The 22,135-nt window shown below is 33.6% G+C and overlaps 2 protein-coding genes across 3 annotated transcripts; one reads left to right on the forward strand and one right to left on the reverse strand.

The window, feature by feature from the left end:
• Nucleotides 1-2,203: 2,203 nt before the first annotated feature.
• LOC105109991 (methylmalonate-semialdehyde dehydrogenase [acylating], mitochondrial-like) lies at nt 2,204-7,984 on the forward strand. Its single transcript, XM_011004883.1, has 19 exons — nt 2,204-2,356; nt 2,464-2,567; nt 2,747-2,818; nt 2,910-3,071; nt 3,176-3,254; nt 3,356-3,510; nt 3,778-3,841; nt 4,445-4,524; nt 4,837-4,902; nt 5,157-5,207; nt 5,321-5,472; nt 5,897-5,987; nt 6,069-6,149; nt 6,744-6,821; nt 6,956-6,991; nt 7,083-7,126; nt 7,222-7,300; nt 7,551-7,641; nt 7,793-7,984. Exons 1-19 carry the CDS (start codon nt 2,326-2,328, stop codon nt 7,903-7,905), a joined length of 1,629 nt encoding a protein of 542 aa, XP_011003185.1. The 5' UTR covers nt 2,204-2,325; the 3' UTR covers nt 7,906-7,984.
• A 5,520-nt stretch (nt 7,985-13,504) lies between these two features.
• On the reverse strand, nt 13,505-17,437 carry LOC105109998 (uncharacterized). Of its 2 annotated transcripts, none has more exons than XM_011004892.1 (9): nt 17,240-17,437; nt 16,933-16,959; nt 16,661-16,777; nt 16,100-16,343; nt 15,800-15,862; nt 15,357-15,449; nt 15,132-15,224; nt 14,903-14,995; nt 13,505-14,455 (listed from the first exon to the last, which is right to left on the reverse strand). In XM_011004892.1, the coding sequence occupies exons 1-9, from the start codon at nt 17,293-17,295 to the stop codon at nt 13,721-13,723; spliced, it is 1,521 nt and encodes a 506-aa protein (XP_011003194.1). In that variant the 5' UTR covers nt 17,296-17,437; the 3' UTR covers nt 13,505-13,720. The 2 variants fall into 2 exon arrangements, with proteins under 2 accessions (XP_011003194.1, XP_011003201.1); XM_011004899.1 differs by having other exon boundaries at nt 17,230-17,437.
• Nucleotides 17,438-22,135: the final 4,698 nt, after the last annotated feature.

Here is a 22,135-nt window from a genome sequence, read left to right on the forward strand (position 1 = left end):
GAGTTTTTAAACCGAATTTTACCACAAGGGGCATTAATTCTCCCTACCAGCTCTTCAATGTGGATTGCAGGATGAATTTGCCAACTGCTGAGTACGAAACGCAGCAGTATCTTTAACTTATTTTATTAATGTGTATATTCAGATTAGCTTACGAGACGGATGTGGCTGAGCTACTGTTTATTGACTTGCTTGTTGCGTGCAAGTCCGCTTTGTTAATGGAGGCTTTTTCTGTCAAATCAACTTCTTCATGAAATGATATATTGTTTTGACCAAACAGAAGCAAAAAACAAGATTCGCTCCTCCCTTATCTCAAAAACATTGCAATTTTTTTAATTTATTTTTAACACATATTTAATAACGTTATTGTTTAATAATCAATATTATTATTTTTAAGAATAATTTTTAATTATCTGTTATTTATAAATGAACTTTAATTAAAAATATTGTAGTAAAATATATTTTTTAAATGTTAATTAAGATTTTATTTGGGAAAATGGTTTGTTTGAAATTACAATTTGCCTTAACTATTTAATTTTTTTGATTAATTAATATATATTATAGATTTGTATAAATTATACTAAAAACTCATTTATATATTTTTTCTAAACATGCTTTTTGGACGGACTAATAAAAGTTCCCAATGAGACAAATAAAAATAGAAAGCGGGACCAACACCGCTGATAGGAGGGAGTAAAATTTGTTCCTTTCCTTCTCTTCTCTTCTTTTCCTGCTGGTTGCTAGCTTGCCCTGCGGATTGGGACATTGGATGCCCGTTTATATTTGAAAAGTATTTTTTAAAAAAATATTTTTATTTTTAATTTTAAATTAATATTATTTTTAGTTTTTTAATCATTTTAATATATTAATATTAAAAAATAATTTTTTAAAAATAAAAAATATTATTTAAATATATTTTCAAACAAAATATACTTTAAAAAATAATTAAATGCTCCTAAGCACCCCTATATATATATATATTTATTTTTATTTTTATTTTTAGATTAACGTGGATATCCGGGCCAGCTTGCACGTACCACGACTAATCTCACAGATCCTGAAATTAACAACCATGTAAATTTCTAGTGGCCATAATATGAGTAACTAAGAACTCGAACATGAAACTACAAAGAAAATAAACCTTTTAATTTTAAATTCTTACTATTTAACCATCATTTAAATAATTTTTTTTCTTTTTTCTTTTTTTCTTTTTTTTATTTACGTGGGGTGTCCGGGCCAGCTTGCGCGCACCACGACTAATCCTCACGACCCATTGAATACCCTGTAAACCTAGTAAATATGTAAGACATCGCGAGGGTGACAGTAGTGATGGGTATAGGCAAAGTGTTGAAGAATATCTCTCTCTCTATATATATTTATTTATTTTTATTTTTATTTTTATTTTTAGATTAAAGTAGATATTCGGACGAGTTTACACGTACCATAACTAATTCCACGGGTCCTAAAATTAACAATTATATAAATTTCTAGTAGTCATAATATAAGTAACCAACTCGAACATAAAACTACAAAGAAAGTAAACCTTTTAATTTTAAATTTTTACTATTTAATCATCATTTAAATAATTTTTTATTTTTTCTTTTTGGATACACTAATGGATATAGGCAAAGTGTTGAAGAATATCAATTAAATAAGACCTTTTTCTTTCTATATTTACAAATCTGCATTTGATAAAATCTTTGCTCAAGTGAATTTATTTGTATGTTAACATTTTCCTTTTTTTAAAACAAGGCAAATTAGGAAAACTTTTTCTAATATGACAGCCACGTCATAAAGTAATTTTGAATCTCCATAGTCAGATAGCATGTAACTCTAATCTATCAGCTAACATCCCAACAAATCATTGTCTTCAAATCTCAAACCTAGTGGGTATGTAAGATATTGCAGAGGTGACAATAATGATGGGTATAGGCAAAGTGTTGAAGAATATCAATTAAATAAGACCTTTTTCTTTCTATATTTACAAATCTGCATTTGATAAAATCTTTGCTCAAGTGAATTTATTTGTATGTTAACATTTTCCTTTTTTTAAAACAAGGCAAATTAGGAAAACTTTTTCTAATATAACTGCCACGTCATAAAGTAATTTTGAATCTCCACCGTCAGATAACACGTAACTCCAATCCATCGGCTCACATCCCAACAAATCATTGCCTTCAAATCTCAACCCGTCTGCTGGTCACAACACCAATCACTCTATACTAGCATGCAAAAAACGGATATATATCTTATAAAAAAAAACATTTATCCTAAGAACATAAAAATCGTTGAATCAAAGTAGAAAACCCAAAAAAACAAAAAAAAACCATGTTGCCTCTTAAAATCTCGATTCAACGAGGTAAGAAACTCGCGCAAAATTATTTCATAACTAATCATCAATCAGTTATTTAAGCCGTGTTACAAGGAATCTTGATTTATTTTGATCCCTTTGGTTTTTTATTTCAGCGAGAAATCTAAAGGCCTTGAAGCCTTCGATCTTTGCTTTGAGAAGCTCTTATTATTTTTCCACTGGTGTTGTTGAGCCTTCTTCAAGCCTCCGTAGCCCTCCGGTAATACACTCTGTATAAATCTATACATACATACGGTGTATATACGATGCTTTATGGTCTGTTTGGTCTCTTAGAAAGTTCTTCAAAAGCTTGAGAAACTCTACTTCACTTATCTAATTTATACAAGATTATTATTGCTTTCTTCATCTCGTTTTTCTGATTTTTTTTTGTTGTATCAGAGAGTCCCGAATCTTATTGGAGGAAAGTTCGTTGATTCGCAATCATCTTCAACCATTGATGTGATAAATCCCGTGAGTATATGAACTTATAATGTTCTTTCTCTTGTTTATTGGAAATTGTTGTGGTTTTGGGTGGGTTTAATGGATTGAAATTTGGGGATAGGCAACACAAGAAGTTGTATCACAAATTCCTTTGACGACGAATGAAGAGTTCAAAGCTGCAGTCTCTGCAGCAAAGCATGCTTTTCCGGCGTGGCGTAACACGCCAATTACTACCCGTCAGCGTGTCATGCTCAAGCTTCAAGAGCTTATTCGTAGAGACACTGTAAGCATACTAGAATTTGTTCTGTCGTATGTTACTGCGTTTTATTCGTATTATTTTTTATTGGCTTTTGTTTGATGATTAGAATCACTTTGATCTTGTTGTAGGATAAGCTAGCGATGAATATCACTACTGAACAGGGGAAGACCTTGAAGGATGCTCATGGAGATGTTTTCCGTGGGCTAGGTTAGTCTATCTTTTATTCCCTTTCCTAAAATCTCTTTCGGTGAAAAGATTGCAGTCGATTGCTTCTATGCTTTCTCAATTTTGATTGTTTTCTCATACAGAGGTGGTGGAACATGCTTGTGGAATGGCAACTTTGCAGATGGGAGAGTATGTCCCAAATGTGGCAAATGGAATTGATACCTTTAGCATCAGAGAGCCACTTGGTGTATGTGCTGGGATTTGCCCTTTCAACTTTCCAGCAATGATTCCTTTATGGGTAAGCCTTCAGTATTCTTCTTCACAATTTGTTTTTTTCCATGCATTTACGATGCCTGCATATCTCATTATCACAAAGGTGGAACTTAAATTTTGCTGTTAAGATGAAAACATGCAGTTAACCAGGCCAACTTTTAGCTTCATCTTGAAGTTGATCATGTTTCACAACTGTACTAACATTTAAAGGATTCTCTTGTTGTGAACAAATCTTGAGTTCTCAAAGAAAAAAAGTAATTTAAAAATGTGTATGCGACCTTTTTTGCTGCAGATGTTCCCTGTTGCAGTTACATGTGGCAATACCTTTGTCTTGAAGCCATCGGAGAAAGATCCCGGTGAGAATTTACTTGTACTTTGTGTATAAGGTTTGGAGCACCTCTTCATGGTACCAAGTTGTGCTATATTCAGGCAAGAGAGATACTTCCTATCTTCTCTGGTCATAGATATGTGGTATAAAAGCTTTTAGAAGTTGGTTACACTGATAATGTAATAGCTTCCTATGGGTATTGGAAGCACCTTTGGCCAATAATTGTGGGACTTTCCATCAGGTGACCTCTTTTATCCAATAAGAAAAGTGTTTGGAAGCTTGAATCCTGTGTCAGATTTTCTGCTCCTGTCATAAATGGTGTTTGCCTTTCTTTTTGCTCTTATTAAAAATAGCTTTCCACTTTGAATAGTTAATGGAAATTGTTCAAAGATTTGAAAATTGCACCTGGCATATCAATAGGATGCTTTCTCTTGCATTTTTTAGTAATGTGAAGAAATGTAGTTTTGAAAGTCCTGGAAAATTCAGGCAAACAGCATTGGTCTGGGACAAAGGCAGTCTCTGCCTAGATGTTCACTAATCATAGTTCCAAATCCAGGCATATTCTGCGCAAAAGAATCAATCATCATACTTTTATACATAGCAGTAACTTTGTTCTCCGGTGGTGAAACAGGTGCTTCTATAATACTTGCGGAATTGGCAATGGAGGCCGGTTTACCTAATGGTGTCTTAAATATTGTTCATGGCACCAATGTATGATTTTGCTAATAAGCTCTTTTTAGCTAATTAATCTCTATTGTGATTTATTAGCTATAGCTTCCTAAGAAAATAATATTGACAAATAGGATTTTGTTTAATTGATTCTAAATTAGTAAGATTTGGAGTTTCATTTGCAGAGTTTTTAGTAAATCTACATAATTAAAGGGCTGTGACATAGTGGAAAAATAGTGGAAAAACAATTATATTTGCTGTAGTTATTTATACCTATGATACGGACTTGTGGTTTTCATTTATTGATTTGTCTTTTACAGCATTGTTTTTATAACATGTTTCTATTTGTGGCAGGATATTGTTAATGCTATCTGTGATGACGACGACATTAGAGCTATATCATTTGTGGGCTCTAATACTGTAAGTTACTCGGCACGATATCCAGGTTTTCCTAATTAATGTTTTTTTGTCTTACATTTCACTCCTCAAGTATTCTGAGAAAAATGAAGATCCTGAACAAGATTAGTTTTTAGGTGGATAACCTTTAAATTATTCTCTTGCTATTTTTGGGTGGGCAACGTTCTGGAGATAATTGCATTTTTCTGCAAAATTGATATGTTAGTATCTACCTGATAGTCACATTAGTACTTGATGTTTTGTTATCATATTCACAGGCTGGAATGCACATATATTCAAGGGCATCAGCTAAAGGAAAACGTGTACAAGTGAGTTCACATCATTTCTTTAGTAATAACTATTCAGTCTCTTGGGATCAATATGACTTCTTCACAATGGTTGGAGGTTGGAATTAACTGGCTATGTGGATTCTTTTGTGCAGTCCAACATGGGAGCTAAAAACCATGCAATCGTCTTACCTGATGCCAACACTGATGCCACTTTGAATGCCTTGGTTGCTGCTGGTTTTGGTGCAGCGGGACAGAGATGTATGGCACTGAGCACTGTAGTTTTTGTTGGAGACTCACAGTCATGGTAAGTTTGTTTCCAATTAAAATCCACAAGTCGTTGACTTAATAACTTCTAGCTGGATTTTTCAAATAATCTGCTGTCAGTTAGCTAGCTGCAAAGGAAAATGCTGTTGAGAGAATGATTTTTCAGCCATGTCAAGGAATCTGGATCAGTTTTAGTAGCCAGAATAGGACACAGCTAATACACAGCTCCTTTGTTGAGAGTTGGCTCATGCATGTCATCATGTTAGTTAGGGAGGCATTTGTCTGTGTAGGTGGGTTCTGAGGCCGCACACAAGATTTAGCCTTTATCACTGTTTGCACAGTTGTACATAGATCACATCCCCTTGCAAACTTTTACCATATTTTATAAAATTAGAAAATAAGAGTAAGTTGGTGATTGGCCGAGACGTAACTGTATAACATAGAACCTTTTCAAACTTTTCTAGGGAGAATAAACTGGTGGAATGTGCAAAGTCTCTAAAAGTAAATGCAGGAACAGAACCTGATGCAGACCTTGGTCCAGTGATCAGCAAACAGGTATCTTTAAGAATTATTCTTAACCTGGTTCTGCACCACCATGATCAAACTTTTACTTGGAAATTTTCTCTGTTTTTGCAGGCCAAGGAACGAGTATGCAAATTAATTGAAAGTGGTGTCGAAAGTGGTGCCAGACTTCTGCTTGATGGAAGAAATATAGTGGTATTTTATTGCATCTTTGTTTTGTTGATGGGACCCAATACTTCTTTTTTATATAATGTTGAGTAAACCCACCTAAATATGCATGTCAGACCAGAAGCATGGAATATAGTGGAAATGATGGATTAATTTAGTAATTGCTGGAAGAGCAAATAGCATTTCTCTTTGTAGCAAGGAACTGAAAATACATTAGGACCAGTAGTCATGTAGCATTGGCTCTCTTGTAAAGCAAGATGGATAAGGTACTGAGTTTGAGTCCAGCATTTGTAAAGCATGGAATATAGTGGAAATGATGGATTAATTTAGTAATTGCTGGAAGAGCAAATAGCATTTCTCTTTGTAGTAAGGAACTGAAAATACATTAGGACCAGTAGTCTTGTAGCATTGGCTCTCTTGTAAAGCAAGATGGATAAGGTACTGAGTTCGAGTCCAGCATTTGTTAATCTCAAACATCCATCAGTTTTAAATTAGCTTTGTGCCTTTTCTTTCCTCCTCCTTGGAAGGGTGCTTTTGCTCCTTTTATATCCTTTATTCTCAATTAAGTTTTAACCGAAAAGAGACTGTTCTGCTTACCAATTTGTTTCTGGTGATAAACAGGTTCCAGGATACGAGGATGGCAATTTTATTGGTCCCACCATCTTATCCGGTGTCACAGCTGATATGGATTGCTACAAGGTTTTTTTAAAGTGATTTTGTAGATCATACTCCAAGAAATCTATAATTTATTAAATTCATAAGTGTATGAAGATGTAGACTTAAAATTTTGGTGAAAAATTGACTGATCTACTCTCCATACATTTCCTTTGCAGGAGGAAATTTTTGGCCCAGTTCTTCTTTGCGTGGAGGTGGGTTAAATACTCCTTTTGTGTTTCTATGATAATTAGGCCTCTGATCGATTAGCATGGCAATGAATTAACTTCTTTCTTGTAACTTTAGGCTGACAGCTTTGAAGAAGCCATCCACTTCGTGAACAGAAATAAGTACTTTTTTGTTATGACTTCTCATTTGCTTGTGTTATCATTTTTCCTTCCATGAAGTATATCTGGTTTTCATGTTTGTAATATTTTTGTCACAGATATGGCAATGGAGCTGCCATATTCACTACATCTGGTGCTGCTGCAAGGAAATTCCAAACTGAGATAGAGGCTGGGCAGGTAAAGAAACGAAGAAACACTGCACAATCATCAAAGAATATTTAATGGATACAACTGCATAATTTATCTGTTAAGGGCAGCAATTTTAGCTCCCCACTCTACTGATCACTCTTTCTATGCCAAGATTTGATAGCTCAAACCACACGAGGAACTTTGAAAATTACTTCCAGGATAATTTAACTTTCATATTTTGTTGAAATAGGCACCTTGGAAAATGCATGCATGCTTAACATAATTAGCTGCTATCCAGGTTGGCATCAATGTTCCTATACCAGTTCCCTTGCCATTTTTCTCTTTTACTGGCTCCAAGGCATCTTTTGCTGGCGATCTCAACTTCTATGGTAATGCATACGTCCTCTAAAGCCTTGCTCTTTCATTTTGAAACTGTTACGATCTTATTTTCTTCACCAACATGCTGGTTGTATAAAGTTGGCGGCCATGTAAACATCCTTGAGATGGTTTTTTTTTTTTTCTTTTTATAAATAATTGCAGGCAAGGCTGGTGTTAATTTCTACACCCAGATCAAAACAATAACTCAGCAATGGAAGGATCTACCAGGTGGTGGTGGAGTTTCTCTAGCAATGCCGACTTCACAGAAACTATAACGATGCCATGTCCTACCAACTATCATCTGCAATGCATTTGTAAACCATAAATAAAGTAATTCGAGGTCTTCTGCTCCCCCTTCCTTGTCGTTTTTAAGTACATGTAATCTCTCTCTTCTCTGGCGGGCTACCAAAATCCTCATCGTGTCAAATAACAAATCATGGGCACAAATATTAGGTGACAGAAAAGCAAGGAACCTTTCACTCGCTTCCAGCCTTCTCCCCTTTCAGTTCTAGAGACGGGGAAAAAAAAGAATAAATAAAGGGAAACACATACTAGCTATTGTTGTTGACGGTTTTTTAAGTTAAAATGTCTAAAAGCTAAATTCTTCTTGGTACGGAAGCAAGATATCGACACTAGCACGAAAGGAAAGTGAAAAAGGAAAGGCCGTATGGTATTTCTATGGAGTAAATTATTTAAAGTCTGAGGTTTGTTTGGGTTTTTGGTTTAGCTTTTGTTTTTAGATGTATTTTTTTAATATTTAATATTTTTAGATTTTTTTTTATATATTTTAGATTTTTTTTATAATTTTAATATGTTGATAAAAAAAATAAGAAAAAAACTTATTTTTATACTTTTATAAGCAAAAGTTATTTTAAAAAATATCATGTATTTTAATACCAAACACTCCTAATGAAATTAAAATCTGGTCCTGTGAAAAAATTATAAAGTATTATTTTCTTAAATCTAGTGTGTTTTGATAATTTATTTTTACTAAATTTCGAAAAAACCCGCGCTGAATTCCGATATCCTGCAACGACATTACCAGTGACTTAGGCTTCAATTTGTGAGACAAATTCCTGTAAAGGCCGAAAGGGGTGGGCGATGTGAAAGCCACCCTCGTTCCCGTTCTGAAACTCACCTTCAATGTGTTTTTAAAAAAAAATTAATTTTTTTTGTTTTTATATAAAAATGCTTTAAAAATAACTGTTTTTATATTAATACTAGAAATAAATATTTAAAAATAAAATAAATATTATTTTTATATAAAAATGCTTTAAAAATAACTTCCACAGGTTTTCTAAAGGAGCTCTTGTTGCCACACCTTTATGGCGTTATAACTACTGTGTTTTTAAGTTTATGAAATAATAAAATAACATTTACAATGCAATAAGATTAAATTTTTATTAATTCATAGTCAATTAAAAATGATTCAAATAATATTTATTCTTCTCTGAGATAACAAAAAATCTTTTCGGTTGAAATAATAATTAACTTTTTAAACTATCATAATAATTATGGAACAATTAGCTAAATTATAAAAAGATGAAATGGTTCTTTATGGTTTATATTAACTTATTATTTTTTTTTAAGTGAATAATATTTATTTTTTTAAAAAAATATAGTATATATTTTGTGTTGTGATTGCATAATTAAAGTTTTTAAACTTGATTTGGGATAAACATTGAGTTTGGCAAGTTGATAGTCAATTCATGCCAGTTTAATTTTTTTATTTTATAAAAAATAAATTATAACATTATTTTGAGAAAAAATTAAAAAAAAAATCAATGAATTTTATTGGTTTTTACCTAGCTTGATTAGTTTATGGGTCAACTCGGATTTATGACTAGATCGTAATGAATCAATCCTCTTTTTATTTTTATTTTTTTATTTTTGTTCAAACTCAACCTGGCCTAAATCACTTGGTAGGCTTTAAAACAATGTTTATAATAATATTAATAATTAGTATATTACATAATAATTAATTAATTTATCAAATAGGATAAATCAATGACTTTTTATTGGTTTTTACCTAGCCTTGATTAGTTCATGGATCAACTCGAATTTGTGACTATATTGTAATAAGTCAATCCTTTTTTTATTTTTTTATATTTGTTCAAGCTCAACCTAGCCTAAATCCCTAGGTAGGCTTTAAAACAATGTTTATAATAATATTAATAATCAGTATATTACATAATAATTAATTAATTTATTGAGTAGGAAGATAAATTACTAAGACATAATTAATAAAAATATTTAAAAGTTTCCAACTTGAAAGCACTATTCAGTGACTTGGAATAACAATGAAAATGAGGTTCTTATTTGATTGAAAGATAGCTACATGTACAATACATCGGGGTTAAATAGTAGGTTTTGAAAGCACAGGGACTAAAGTCTAACTATGCATAAACACAGGGACTAAAATCTAAATCATATTTATACCGCGCAGCAAGCCCATAGGCACGATAGGTTCAAGCCCTTTTCATCTAGGCATGCCCTCTTATTTTTTTTTATTTAGAAATATTATAAAATAATATTGTTTTATTTTTTAAAATTCATTTTTATATTATTATATTAAAACAATAAAAAATAAAAAAAGCACAATTTAAGCTTAAAAACGAACACTAAATAAGAGGCTTTGCTTACCCTTTATCTTCTTTTTAGTTGTTAATGAGATTATTATTTAGTTCCCCGTGTCGTCTAATTTCTTTTTTGTGATCCACATTCCACCATAAAGTTATCAAGTTAATAGCTCTGGTCGTGTTCTGCAAATGAGTATTGATAGTTAACAAATTTTATATTAGGTTATCCAAAATTTGAATTTACACAATATTTGTGCGAAAGCATACCAACGCTCTAACATTTCAGATTGTAGGCCTATTATTGCTGCATTTTATTCTCTTTCCTATTTTTATTTTTATTATTATTTTGTAAATATGGTTAGTATCAATAATTATATATCTTGTTATTAAGGTGGCGCCCGTCAAATTAGCCAGGATAACTGAAGCCGAGGCTCAATTAGCTGGCAAATCCTCTTGCTAAAATTAGTAAGCCACATCTCCATGATCTCGTTCCTTTGTCTAACTATTTGCTCTTGGTATTTTCCTAATAAGATAAAGCATTGATGCTGAACTTACATGAGAAGGAAAGAACAAAATCTTATTAAGATAAGTACTCACAAAAGATGGAGTTTTATATGCAAGACTTGAAAGAAGTGCTCTTGTGAAACGTATAACGTCGAGTATCATACCCTTTTTAATATCCTTCCACGGTGTTTCCAGTAGTGATATAGACGGAAGCTAATGATAGGACTGCCATAATATAAGAATTATAATGAGCAAAAAAAATTATACATGTAAACTTTCAATTCATATTTTTATTATATAAAATTTAAGTATATGATGATTGTTTTCTCAAGAAAAATATAAGATTTTTAAATAGATTAAGAAAATCTGTTTTTATTAGGAAACAACCTGAAGTTAAAAAACATTAAAATAAAATCTGAAATAAAAATAATAAATCCAAAAAATAACAAAACTAGCTCTTGTAGATTTTATTTTGGAAGATCCAAGGCTTCGACAAATGAAAAAATCGCTTCCCTTAACTATAGGATCCCAATTGATAGAAAATAAATACATCATTTTTAAAAAGAAGATAAAGAAATAGGTAAAATACATTATAGTTAAACTAAGTGTGTAAAACCTAGATAAATATAGGCTAATGGTTGTATATTCGATGGTCTTTTTAGTGAAGTAAATTCGAGTTTTTACGACCTCAATTTATTTAGTTATTTATCCTCTCAAAGTCCAACAAATCTTTTGATGAAAAAAAAAAACCCTTAAAAGTGCCAAAATCCGTGATCAAGTCTCTTAATATCAATTTTAATTGTTGAACTGAAGAATTAGTCAGATGCCATAAACAATACGTGTCCTTTGCAATTTCTTAACTGCTGATTTTCAGAGCACACTTAATTGCAACGTGTTATGGAATAGCTGCATGAACTCAGTTGGAGCTCCAAGTTGATGCAGAGGACTTGCCGGTTGCCAGGTAAGAAGAGACAGTCTAGCATGAGAAAGAAGAGTCCGTCAGCATAGCCAAGACGACTGCCCAGAAACAAAGAAAAGATCTACACCACCATATGCTTGAAAAACTCTTTCAATGGAGTGGGCAAGTCATCCTTGGCTACCAAACACGACTCTTATCTTCATGCAAGACTTGACTTCCTCTCAAAAATTCATCCTCCAATGAAATGACACCAAGATGGAGTGAATGGCATGGTGGCCTGAATTAGAAGAGAAGGCCTGGCATAACAAAGAAGAGCTTGTCAACCTAGCCAAGAAGACTGCCTGAAACCCGCAATGCGGGTTTCTGCCTACTTTGTCCAGGACATGACCTTAATTGCTAGGACCAGGCAAGCCGTCCTCGGATAGCCAACAACTCTTGTTTTGATGTTAGGTTTCTCTTCCTCTTGTATTCACGCTGGAAATGTGATGGTTTTGACATCCTATTTATAACCAGCGAAAGAATAAAAATCTGATTCAGATTTGCTACATTATTTGGCTTCACCATGATCAATTTGCCTCAACCACATGACCTTTCATTTCTCATAGAGCTAGCTGCCCAAATTGGAATATATTCTCATCATGGTTGCAAAGATATCCAAATGCACAGTGCACCTGCTTCATGAGCTTTTTGCTCAGTTTTTCCGGGAAAAGAATCATGACCTTTAAATCTATCCTGCACTCATGACCTTTAAATCTATCCTGCAATCAGCCTTCAGGTATAGCTGCCATTTCTTCATGTGATTTCAATGACACGAGGATGGCAAATTCGGTGGCCACATTTTAGTTTGGTTCAAGTAGTTGCTAATTCCCAATTATGTAGCTAATTAAATCGAGAGTAGCTGGGCTTTGAAATATCTAACTGACTCTCTGTTGCTGAATGTTAGGGGAGATTAATTTTTACCAATCCTAATCAACGAGTTCAGATACCGCACGAAAATCATAAAAAGGACGGTTTTTTTCCACAAGTAACTGGCCCATATTGGTCATAGGCTCCATTGAGATCACTGATCAATTCATTCCATCTTAGTTAGACCTAAAAAGAATATTGAAATATTCGATTCTCATGCACCATTGAGCCGAGGGAAAGACAGTTGCCTAATGCATGCATGAGCAGATTTATCCTTGCACATTTTATGGGACTCTTTGACTTCCTTTATATGTCGCCGTCTATTCTCTGCTAGTTTCTCTGACCTTCCCAAACACTCTGAAGTAATAGAATTTGGACCCAGGAAGAAGAAGCATGAAAATCTACAAGAGGAATGCATGTGAACTTTTGACGAAAGAGCAACTTGAGAGGTTCTCTGTTGACAAAAACCCTTGCAAATATGGACAGAGCTCTCCTATCAAACACTTTCCTGGTTCTCTATCATGCACGGATTAAGATTCCATTGTCAAAATCGTCAATCCATTTGAGATGCTCGCACCTCAACAGTTGACGAAGTCAATGCCTACGCCAATAAACGACGGTTTTGCGTGACAGACACCCCCCACCCCAATATGAAGAAGAATTCAACGAGCAGTCCATAGAGGTCCGTTATTCACATGCAATATGCAAATGGAACTTATTTAGAAGCTAAATTTCTGTTCTTTGGACTCACTGGCTAGTTCTCTGATTATTTTTCTTGTAATCCTACTTGGATTCTTGCTCTTGTCAGTACAGGCTCCTACTTGTTTCCTTTGGACCCATGAAACTTCTTTCATTAATAAAAGCCTTCAATTTCAAATACTAGCCTACATCTGCCTTCTAAGTTTTTGCCTTCAGTAGTTGTTTAATTTTTTATTTGTCCAGCGACCCTGAGTCGTGTATACCATGGACCGCGGGAAAATATGCTTTCATCTTTGTACCATGACACGCTTGCCTTGAAAAGTTTACTTGTGTAACTAGAAACCAAAAGATGGATTCAGGCATACAGAAAGTAATTGGGGGCTAAGTGATTAATTAATCTACAGGTACCTTGGATGCTTACCGCCACCTTGGCCTCCAGATTAGAACGTCTTCTGCAATAATGATATAAGCATATTTAGTGACTCAGGCATGAACACCGCTTCCAGGACCATCCAATGCTCGCATCCTAGCCAAGTGCTTCTTCGCCTTAAGATGACTTTTCATGTTTCCTTCACCGGTGCAACTTTTATTGCAGATTTTACACCACCATTTAGAATCTCTAATCTCTACAAATCGGCTCTTCATCAGGTTCTCTGGCTTCTTCGCTTCATGTATTCTATTTTCAGGTGGGGTACTATTGTTGACTGTACACTTCTCGGGCTTGCTTTCAGGAAAATTAGCGTTCTTTCCCACTGAAGCAGGGGAAACATTGCTGTTTGATGCCTGGTTCTTGGAGTTCAGCAGCAAACAAGCTTTCTTGTGTCTTTTTCCTTGAAGATGTGAGCTAAGATCTATCTGATTTTTAAGTGTTAACTGACATACAACACAAGCAACATCAATCGCTGTGGTTGCTGCGGTAACATTAAATTCCTTTCCCACTGAAACAGGGGGGACCTCGCTTTCTGGTATCTGATTCTTGAGTTTTAGTCGTTCACAAGCAGCCTTGTGTCGGTTCCCTTGGAGGTGTGAATTAAGAACTGTCTCACTTTGGACTGTCACTTGACATATAGCACAAGTCCATGCATTTAGGACTTTCTCGGGAGGTAGTATCTCGCAAAGATCTCTGCCGCCTCCTGTTGTTGTTACTGTGTTTATGAACTCCAGAGGTGGAAATGTACTGTTTTCTGTCTGACTGAAGTTAGATTCTACTTGTCTAACCTGCAAATGCGGTAAATATAGATGCTTAAGAGGATGTTAAAAAAAAATGCACATGGTAAATATACAATGTTTACGAGAACACTGACTGATAAGAAACCAATAAAGAAAGGTAAAATTTCAAATCATAGAGGGGAACGAAATTTGTGATACCCAGAAAGGGAATTTTTGAAAATTTTATCAAATAACACAAGTTCCAGAGAAGTTTTAGATTGTTTGGATTGAAGTACAAATATTCTATATTTTAATTTTTGTTACATCCATTTACTTTGTTGGGACGTATAGGTGGCCACTATTTGTTTTAGTTCATTGGGCCTTGCCAACATTCCTGGATTATTTTCCACACAAGTTTTTGTTCTTTCCTACATATTTTTGGATATTCAAATTTCTAATAGGCACTGGAATTTCACTATTCATAATACTATCCAACTGTTGAATGAAGTTAGTTACCTTCTTGGTTGATGTGACTTCCTTTTTCTCTGTTATTTCCGCAGCATTACTGTCTTTGAATAGAACTGGAAGTTTAGGTTGTTCAAGCTTCAGCTGCATGAATCAAAAGATATTCAAATTTTGCACTAGGAAGCAACATTTCGTTCACAGTTCATAATATTATCCCAAAAGCACAAGTGGACTTTTTCTATAAAAAGTGCTGAATTTTTCAACTGTTGAATAAAATAACCTGCTCAGTTGATGCAACTTCTTTTTTCTGTGTTACTTCCACAGCATTACTGTCCTCAAGTCGAACTTGATGTTTAGGTTGTTCCAACTTAAGCTGCATGAATCAGAAGATGTTCAAATTTCTTATTAGGCAGTAAGATTTCACAGTTCATAATATTATTTCCAAAAGCACAGGTTGACTTTTCCTTTAAAAGTGCCCAAAATCCCAACAGTTGAACAAGATTACCTGCTTGGTTGATGCAACTTCTATCTTCTCTGTTATCTTGACAGCATTACTATCTTTATATCGAACTGGAAGTTCTGGTTGTTTGGACTTTGGCTGCATGAATCAAACTCTTGATCAGCTCCTTTTTTTTTCTTTCTTTCCAGATGGTTGAAAACAGCTAATTTGATTGCTCAGAAATAAAGCCCTGTACTTACCACAGCATCACACTTAACAACCACCCTTCTACAAGAACATTGAATTAATTCATAAGCACGGACTTCTTTTCAAAAAAAAAAAAGGATGATAAGGAAACATGAATTATGTGGTAGCTGCTTTGATTGAGCTCTCATTATAAATACCATTCCTACAACACCATTAGCTGGGGTGTGTTTCTACATACATCTGGATTGAGGAAGTCACGTAAAGAGACAAAAACAATATGCAAATGAAATTAGTGGCCTTACCCAATCCTCTGCTGCAACTGCCCTGATCTCGTTCACAGCAACATTAGGCTTTGCACTCTTTTTCTGGAAGAAAGAGATAGTTTTTGGGAGAGCAGCAATGAAGAGAAAGACATAATTATTACATCAAGTATAGACAGCATCTATGAAACTAATTTTATTATCACCCTGATTCAATCCAACCATAACATGCATGCAATTTTATGCACATGATAAGAAAGTAAAATTAAATTAATCCAATTGATTCCAGGTACACATCAAAAGATTTCCATAGGTCTTGTTGCCATGACGAAGGATGTGTACCGTGGAAGCAATGAGATCCTCCAAAGCATGAGAGCCATTTTCCTTCATATACCTCTTCACCTCAACAAGAAAATCATCTTTCTTGAAAAATAACTTCAGTTTGTTGAACTGGCAGGTGATAATTCTAGGGCCCATGGATAGACATGGAAGAACAAGGTGTTTATATATATAAAGGGAACCATGAAAGTAAGGCAGAACCAAGCAGCCGACAATCATTAGCTTGATGTATGGCCAGAAGGCTAGCCTGCATATAGAGATACAAAATTGAAACTGAGTTAGGAGATTCAGCAGTAATGTACTGCCTCTTGTCCTAATCAAGTATAACACAACATTTCTCCCTGTTCCACCAATTTGAACCGATGTCCAAAATCATGTTGAACACATAAACCTCCATTAATTGATCGTAGTCAAGAGTAATTACAGAACAAAAAAAAAAAGCCCCCTAGATCGGAAACTATACTGAAATTGTTTCGACTTGCAAGAGATCATGTTTTTATTTGTTTCAATTGGCTACAAAAACAGAGATACATAATGTAAAACACAGAAAATAAAATAAATTACCACTGAAGCTGAAAGCTATGCTCAAAGAGCAAAACCACAGAAATGGATACCCAATATGTGATCAGCTTCTGGGTGTCTGAGTTTGAATTAGTCTCGATCGCTAGAATGGAAGCACATCTGTTCATGTAAGGGTAATTAGTAATGTTTAATAAATTCTTCGATAAATAAATACCGACTAGACATTCTGAATAACATAATTGAAACATCATTAGAAATTGTATCGTCAATAACATGAACACACGCACAAAGTCAAACAAAGCGGGGAGACTTACATAGGATAACCCAAACCAAAAACAGGCCTGCAACCACATAACGGAAACAAGTGATCATCACAGTCATGAAAACACAAAGCAAAGGAAAACAAGACGTTCCTCATTAATTGTTGGAGCAAAAAAAAGGTGCTTAAAATCAAGCACTGCTCATAATCAATCATAAAATATGAAATTGAGACTTCAATTAGTTAGAAGTAACAAAGAGATGTAAGAAATTAGAATCAAGTATCAAGACCATATTATAAGTATGAATTTTCAGTACATTTGTACGTATTGCCAAAGTAAAGATACACATACATATGCATACCATGCAAGAATATCAAGGCATTTGACAGCAAATTTCAAAAGCCCTACAAAACTCATCACGAACGCAGGCCTCTTCGAGAAGTTTTTCTCAGCTTACTTAATCTTCGCAAGACTTCAGTTCAGATCTTAACTAATGAAGGACCATTGTTGAGGAAAGCGAGGGTAGAAAGATTTTCATAGGAGAGTGAAGGTGTGAAATGAAGAAGTCGCTTTTGTAGCAGTTGGTATACGAAATGACAAATATGTCCTAATTTTGCGTGCTGTGATATAGTTACTCGCTTAAGTACTCGCCTTCTGTAACTGAAACGTGTCCTTTGATAGAATATTCTAGTTGAATTTGGCGAGTACTTGTAGATGATTACTGGCAGCGGAAACATAAGACAGCATAAGTTACTGGAGTACGGATGTGTACGCGAACAAGACTCGGTTGCACCCTATCATAGTTATCTCACCCGATTTCTGTGTTAACCCGCTTAAAAAGACGGAATATAGGCTATGTATATTATAAATAAAATATGTTTTTAATATTTATATAGTGAATTTTAAAAAATATTAATAATCAATTAAAAATATATAAAAAAAGAAGTATAGAAAAAATACCCATATTTTTTATAAAAAAAAAAAACCACTGGAAAACGTTCGCATTTCATTAAAAAGACTATTATTACCGACCCCAATCCCACCACCAACACTACCTCTACCCCCTCCATCACTATGCATCAGCAATTGGTCATCCTTATCTAAAGGCAGCCTCTCATCAACAATTGGTTATCCACATTCAAAGGTCATAAATTAGGAGAATTTGCACCTACTCTTAATTTCCGGGGACATGCAAAAAATGATAATAAATCTCGTCGTTAATTCCTTAATAATTAATAAATATTAGAATTTGAAAAGGAAAATATAGATGCTTATCGTTCATTATTAGTTTATTATTCATTATTAGTTTATTATTTATATTTCTTTTTATATTTTATTCAATTTTAAGAGTAAGAATTAAGATTAAGAGTAAGAGGTAAAGTAAACCCTATGATAAAGAAGAGAAAAAAGAACCCATATGAAGCATCCGCTTCAGGGTTCTATATATCTATGTCTGCTCACAAAGCGCGAAGAATAATTGATCAGATTCGTGGACGTTCCTATGAGGAAACACTTATGATACTCGAACTAATGCCTTATCGAGCATGCTATCCCATTTTTAAATTGGTTTATTCCGCAGCAGCCAATGCTAGTCACAATATGGGTTTGAACGAAGCCAGTTTAGTCATTAGCAAAGCCGAAGTCAACGAAGGTGCTACTATGAAAAAATTGAAACCTCGGGCTCGAGGACGAAGTTATCTGATAAAAAGACCGACTTGCCATATAAGTATTGTATTGGAGGATATATCATATGAAGAATATGAAGAAGATTTTCTACGAAGAATATGAAAAATATAACATATACTTAAAAAAACCCAGACGTATAAGGATAAATAAAACTAAGTACACACATATGACATTTGATGATATATATACTAGTGGGGGATTATGGGACAAAAAATAAATCCACTTGGTTTCAGACTTGGTACAACCCAAGATCATTATTCTCTTTGGTTTGCACAACCAAAAAAATTTTTTGAGGGTCTGCAAGAAGATCAAAAAATAAGAAATTGTATCAAAAATTATGTACAAAAAAATATGAAAATTTCTTCTGGTGTTGAAGGAATTGGACATATAGAGATTCAAAAACGAATCGATGTGATTCAAGTTATAATCTATTTAGGATTCCCAAAATTTTTAACAGAAGGTAAACCTAAAAGGATCAAAGAATTACAGATAAATGTACAAAAAGAACTTAATTGTATGAACCGAAAACTCAACATTTCTATTACAAGAATTGAAAACCCTTACATGCACCCGAATGTTCTTGCAGAATTTATAGCCGGACAATTAAAGAATCGAGTTTCATTTCGCAAAGCAATGAAAAAGGCTATTGAATTAACTGAGCAGAGCAATACAAAAGGAATTCAAGTACAAATTGCAGGGCGTCTTGATGGAAAAGAAATTGCACGCGCCGAATGGGTTAGAGAGGGCAGGGTTCCTCTACAAACTCTTCGAGCTAAAATTAATTATTGTTCTTATACAGTTAGAACTATTTATGGGGTCTTAGGTATAAAAATTTGGATATTTGTAGACGAGGAATAGTAAACCCTTACTTAACTTGTCTTTACATTCTATTCATTGATAGAACAAAAAATGACAAATTCTTTCATTCTTTTTTTTGGCCAAAAAAAAGAATGAAAGAATTCTAATTCTATAAGGTTGAATAAAATAAAAAATTCGATTGATTATTTAATATGCTATGCTTAGTGTGTGACTCGTTGGTTTTTCAAAGGTCAAAAAAAAAAAAAATAAGTATAAATATAGAATTAAGTATAAATATAGAATTTATAACCAACTCATCGCTTCACATTATCTGGATCTGGATCAAAAAAAGCAGTCAAAGTCAAGATAGAATCTATTGGTCATTTCATTGTAGCAATTGAAATCTTTTTTGCATAAATAAACTAAAAACCAATCTGATTATGAATTGTAAAGCAAAATAAAAAAATTATGCAGATAAATGGAAGGATGAGAGAAAGAGAGAAAAAGAATATCAATGATATAGGATTCCAATATATGTAAGGTCTATAGGTCATATCATAAAAGCCAATGTAATAAAGCATCAATATCGATTGATTCATAATTAAATGAATCCCATTCATAGAACAAAAAAATCAAGAGCCTCGGGCCAATAAAGACTAAGAACATTGACTCAAAAACAAATTCATTAGGGAGGGGCTCCATTGTATAATTAAGACCTAACCATTAATCGAAAAGCGATGGGAACGATGGAACCTATGAATATATAAGATTTTATTGAAAACGAATCTTAATGATTTATTGGGTAGGATGGCGAAACGAACCAAGAGACAATCCATTTATTCTGAGAGGTCATGGGTTAACCCTACAAATGAAGTAAATATTGAAAGAGTAAATATTCGCCCGCGAAGATTTTTATTTTATATTATTTGATTTCAAAATTTTAAGCGATCTGATCTAATAATCATAATAAATACAGACTTGTTATAAGATTAAAAGAACATTATCTAAACATTATCTAAAAATAGACTCAAACTAAAAATAGAAATAATTATCTATAAATTTAGAATTCTCTATGAATTTCTATATACTATATAGAAATAGAATACATAATTATCTATATAAGATAGACAAATAATAAGATAGACAAATAAAAAATATACAAATTTCTAATCTAATAAATAGATTAAGTGAAATATCAATATCTATGTATATTTTCTTTTTAATCATAATCAATCCTAATCATTTCATTCGCGAGGAGCTGGATGAGAAGAAACTCTCATGTCCGGTTCTGCAGTAGAGATGGAATTGCGAAACAACCATCAACTATAACCCCAAAAGAACCAGATTCCGTAAACAACATAGAGGAAGAATGAAAGGAATATCTTCTCGAGGCAATCGTATTTGTTTCGGTAGATATGCTCTTCAGGCACTTGAACCTGCTTGGATTACGTCTAGACAAATAGAAGCAGGGCGTCGGGCAATGACACGAAATGTACGCCGCGGTGGAAAAATATGGGTACGTATCTTTCCCGACAAACCAGTTACCCTAAGACCCTCGGAAACACGTATGGGTTCGGGGAAGGGATCTCCCGAATATTGGGTAGCTGTTGTTAAACCGGGTAGAATGATTTATGAAATGGGCGGGGTAGCAGAAAATATAGCCAGAAAGGCTATTTCAATAGCAGCGTCCAAAATGCCTATACGAACTCAATTCATTATTTTGAGATAGGAATACAGAACTAAAAGAAAAAGGCCTTTGTTAGGAAAAAATTTGCAAGTTTCTTTTTTTTTTTTTTGGACAAACAATATTTCTTTTTTTTGCCCCTTTCCATTGAAATAACAGATTAAAAAAGAATATGATCCAATCTCAGACCCATTTGAATGTAGCAGATAATAGCGGAGCTCGAGAATTGATGTGTATTCGAATCATAGGAACTAGTAATCGCCGATATGCTCATATCGGCGACGTTATTATTGCTGTGATCAAGGAAGCAGTCCCCAATTCACCTCTAGAAAGATCTGAAGTGATCAGAGCTGTAATTGTGCGTACTTCTAAAGAACTCAAACGCGACAACGGTATGATAATACGATATGATGACAACGCTGCAGTTGTAATTGATCAAGAAGGAAATCCAAAGGGAACTCGAATTTTTGGTGCAATCGCTCGGGAATTGAGACAGTTAAATTTCACTAAAATAGTTTCATTAGCACCTGAAGTCTTATAAAATAAAGCATTATAAAATATAAGATGAGATATAAACCATAATTTATAATATTTGATATTTGAACGAAATCAATTAAATTAAAATTAATTAGTAGATTGTGTTTCACGCATATACCTTTAATAAAAATGAATATTTAATAAAAAAAAATAAAATAATTAATTTATAAAAAAAAAATGAAAACAAAGTATGTTGATTATATCAAAATTACGAGGCAACAAAAATTTTAGTTTATCATGGGTAGGGACACTCTTGCTGACATAATAACCTCTATACGAAATGCGGACATGGATAGAAAAGGAACCGTTCGAATACCATCTACTAACATCACCGAAAACATTATTAAAATACTTTTACGAGAAGGTTTTATTGAAAATGTGAGGAAACACCAGGAAGGCTATTTTTTTTTTTTTTACTTTAACCCTACGACATAGAAGAAATAGGAAAGGACCATGTCGAACGAGTCTAAATTTAAAACGCATCAGTCGCCCTGGTCTACGAATCTATTCTAACTATCAACAAATTCCGAGAATTTTAGGTGGAATGGGGAT

Source organism: Populus euphratica, unplaced genomic scaffold, assembly GCF_000495115.2.
Source record: "Populus euphratica unplaced genomic scaffold, PopEup_1.0 scaffold3.1, whole genome shotgun sequence".
Taxonomy (NCBI): domain Eukaryota; kingdom Viridiplantae; phylum Streptophyta; class Magnoliopsida; order Malpighiales; family Salicaceae; genus Populus; species Populus euphratica.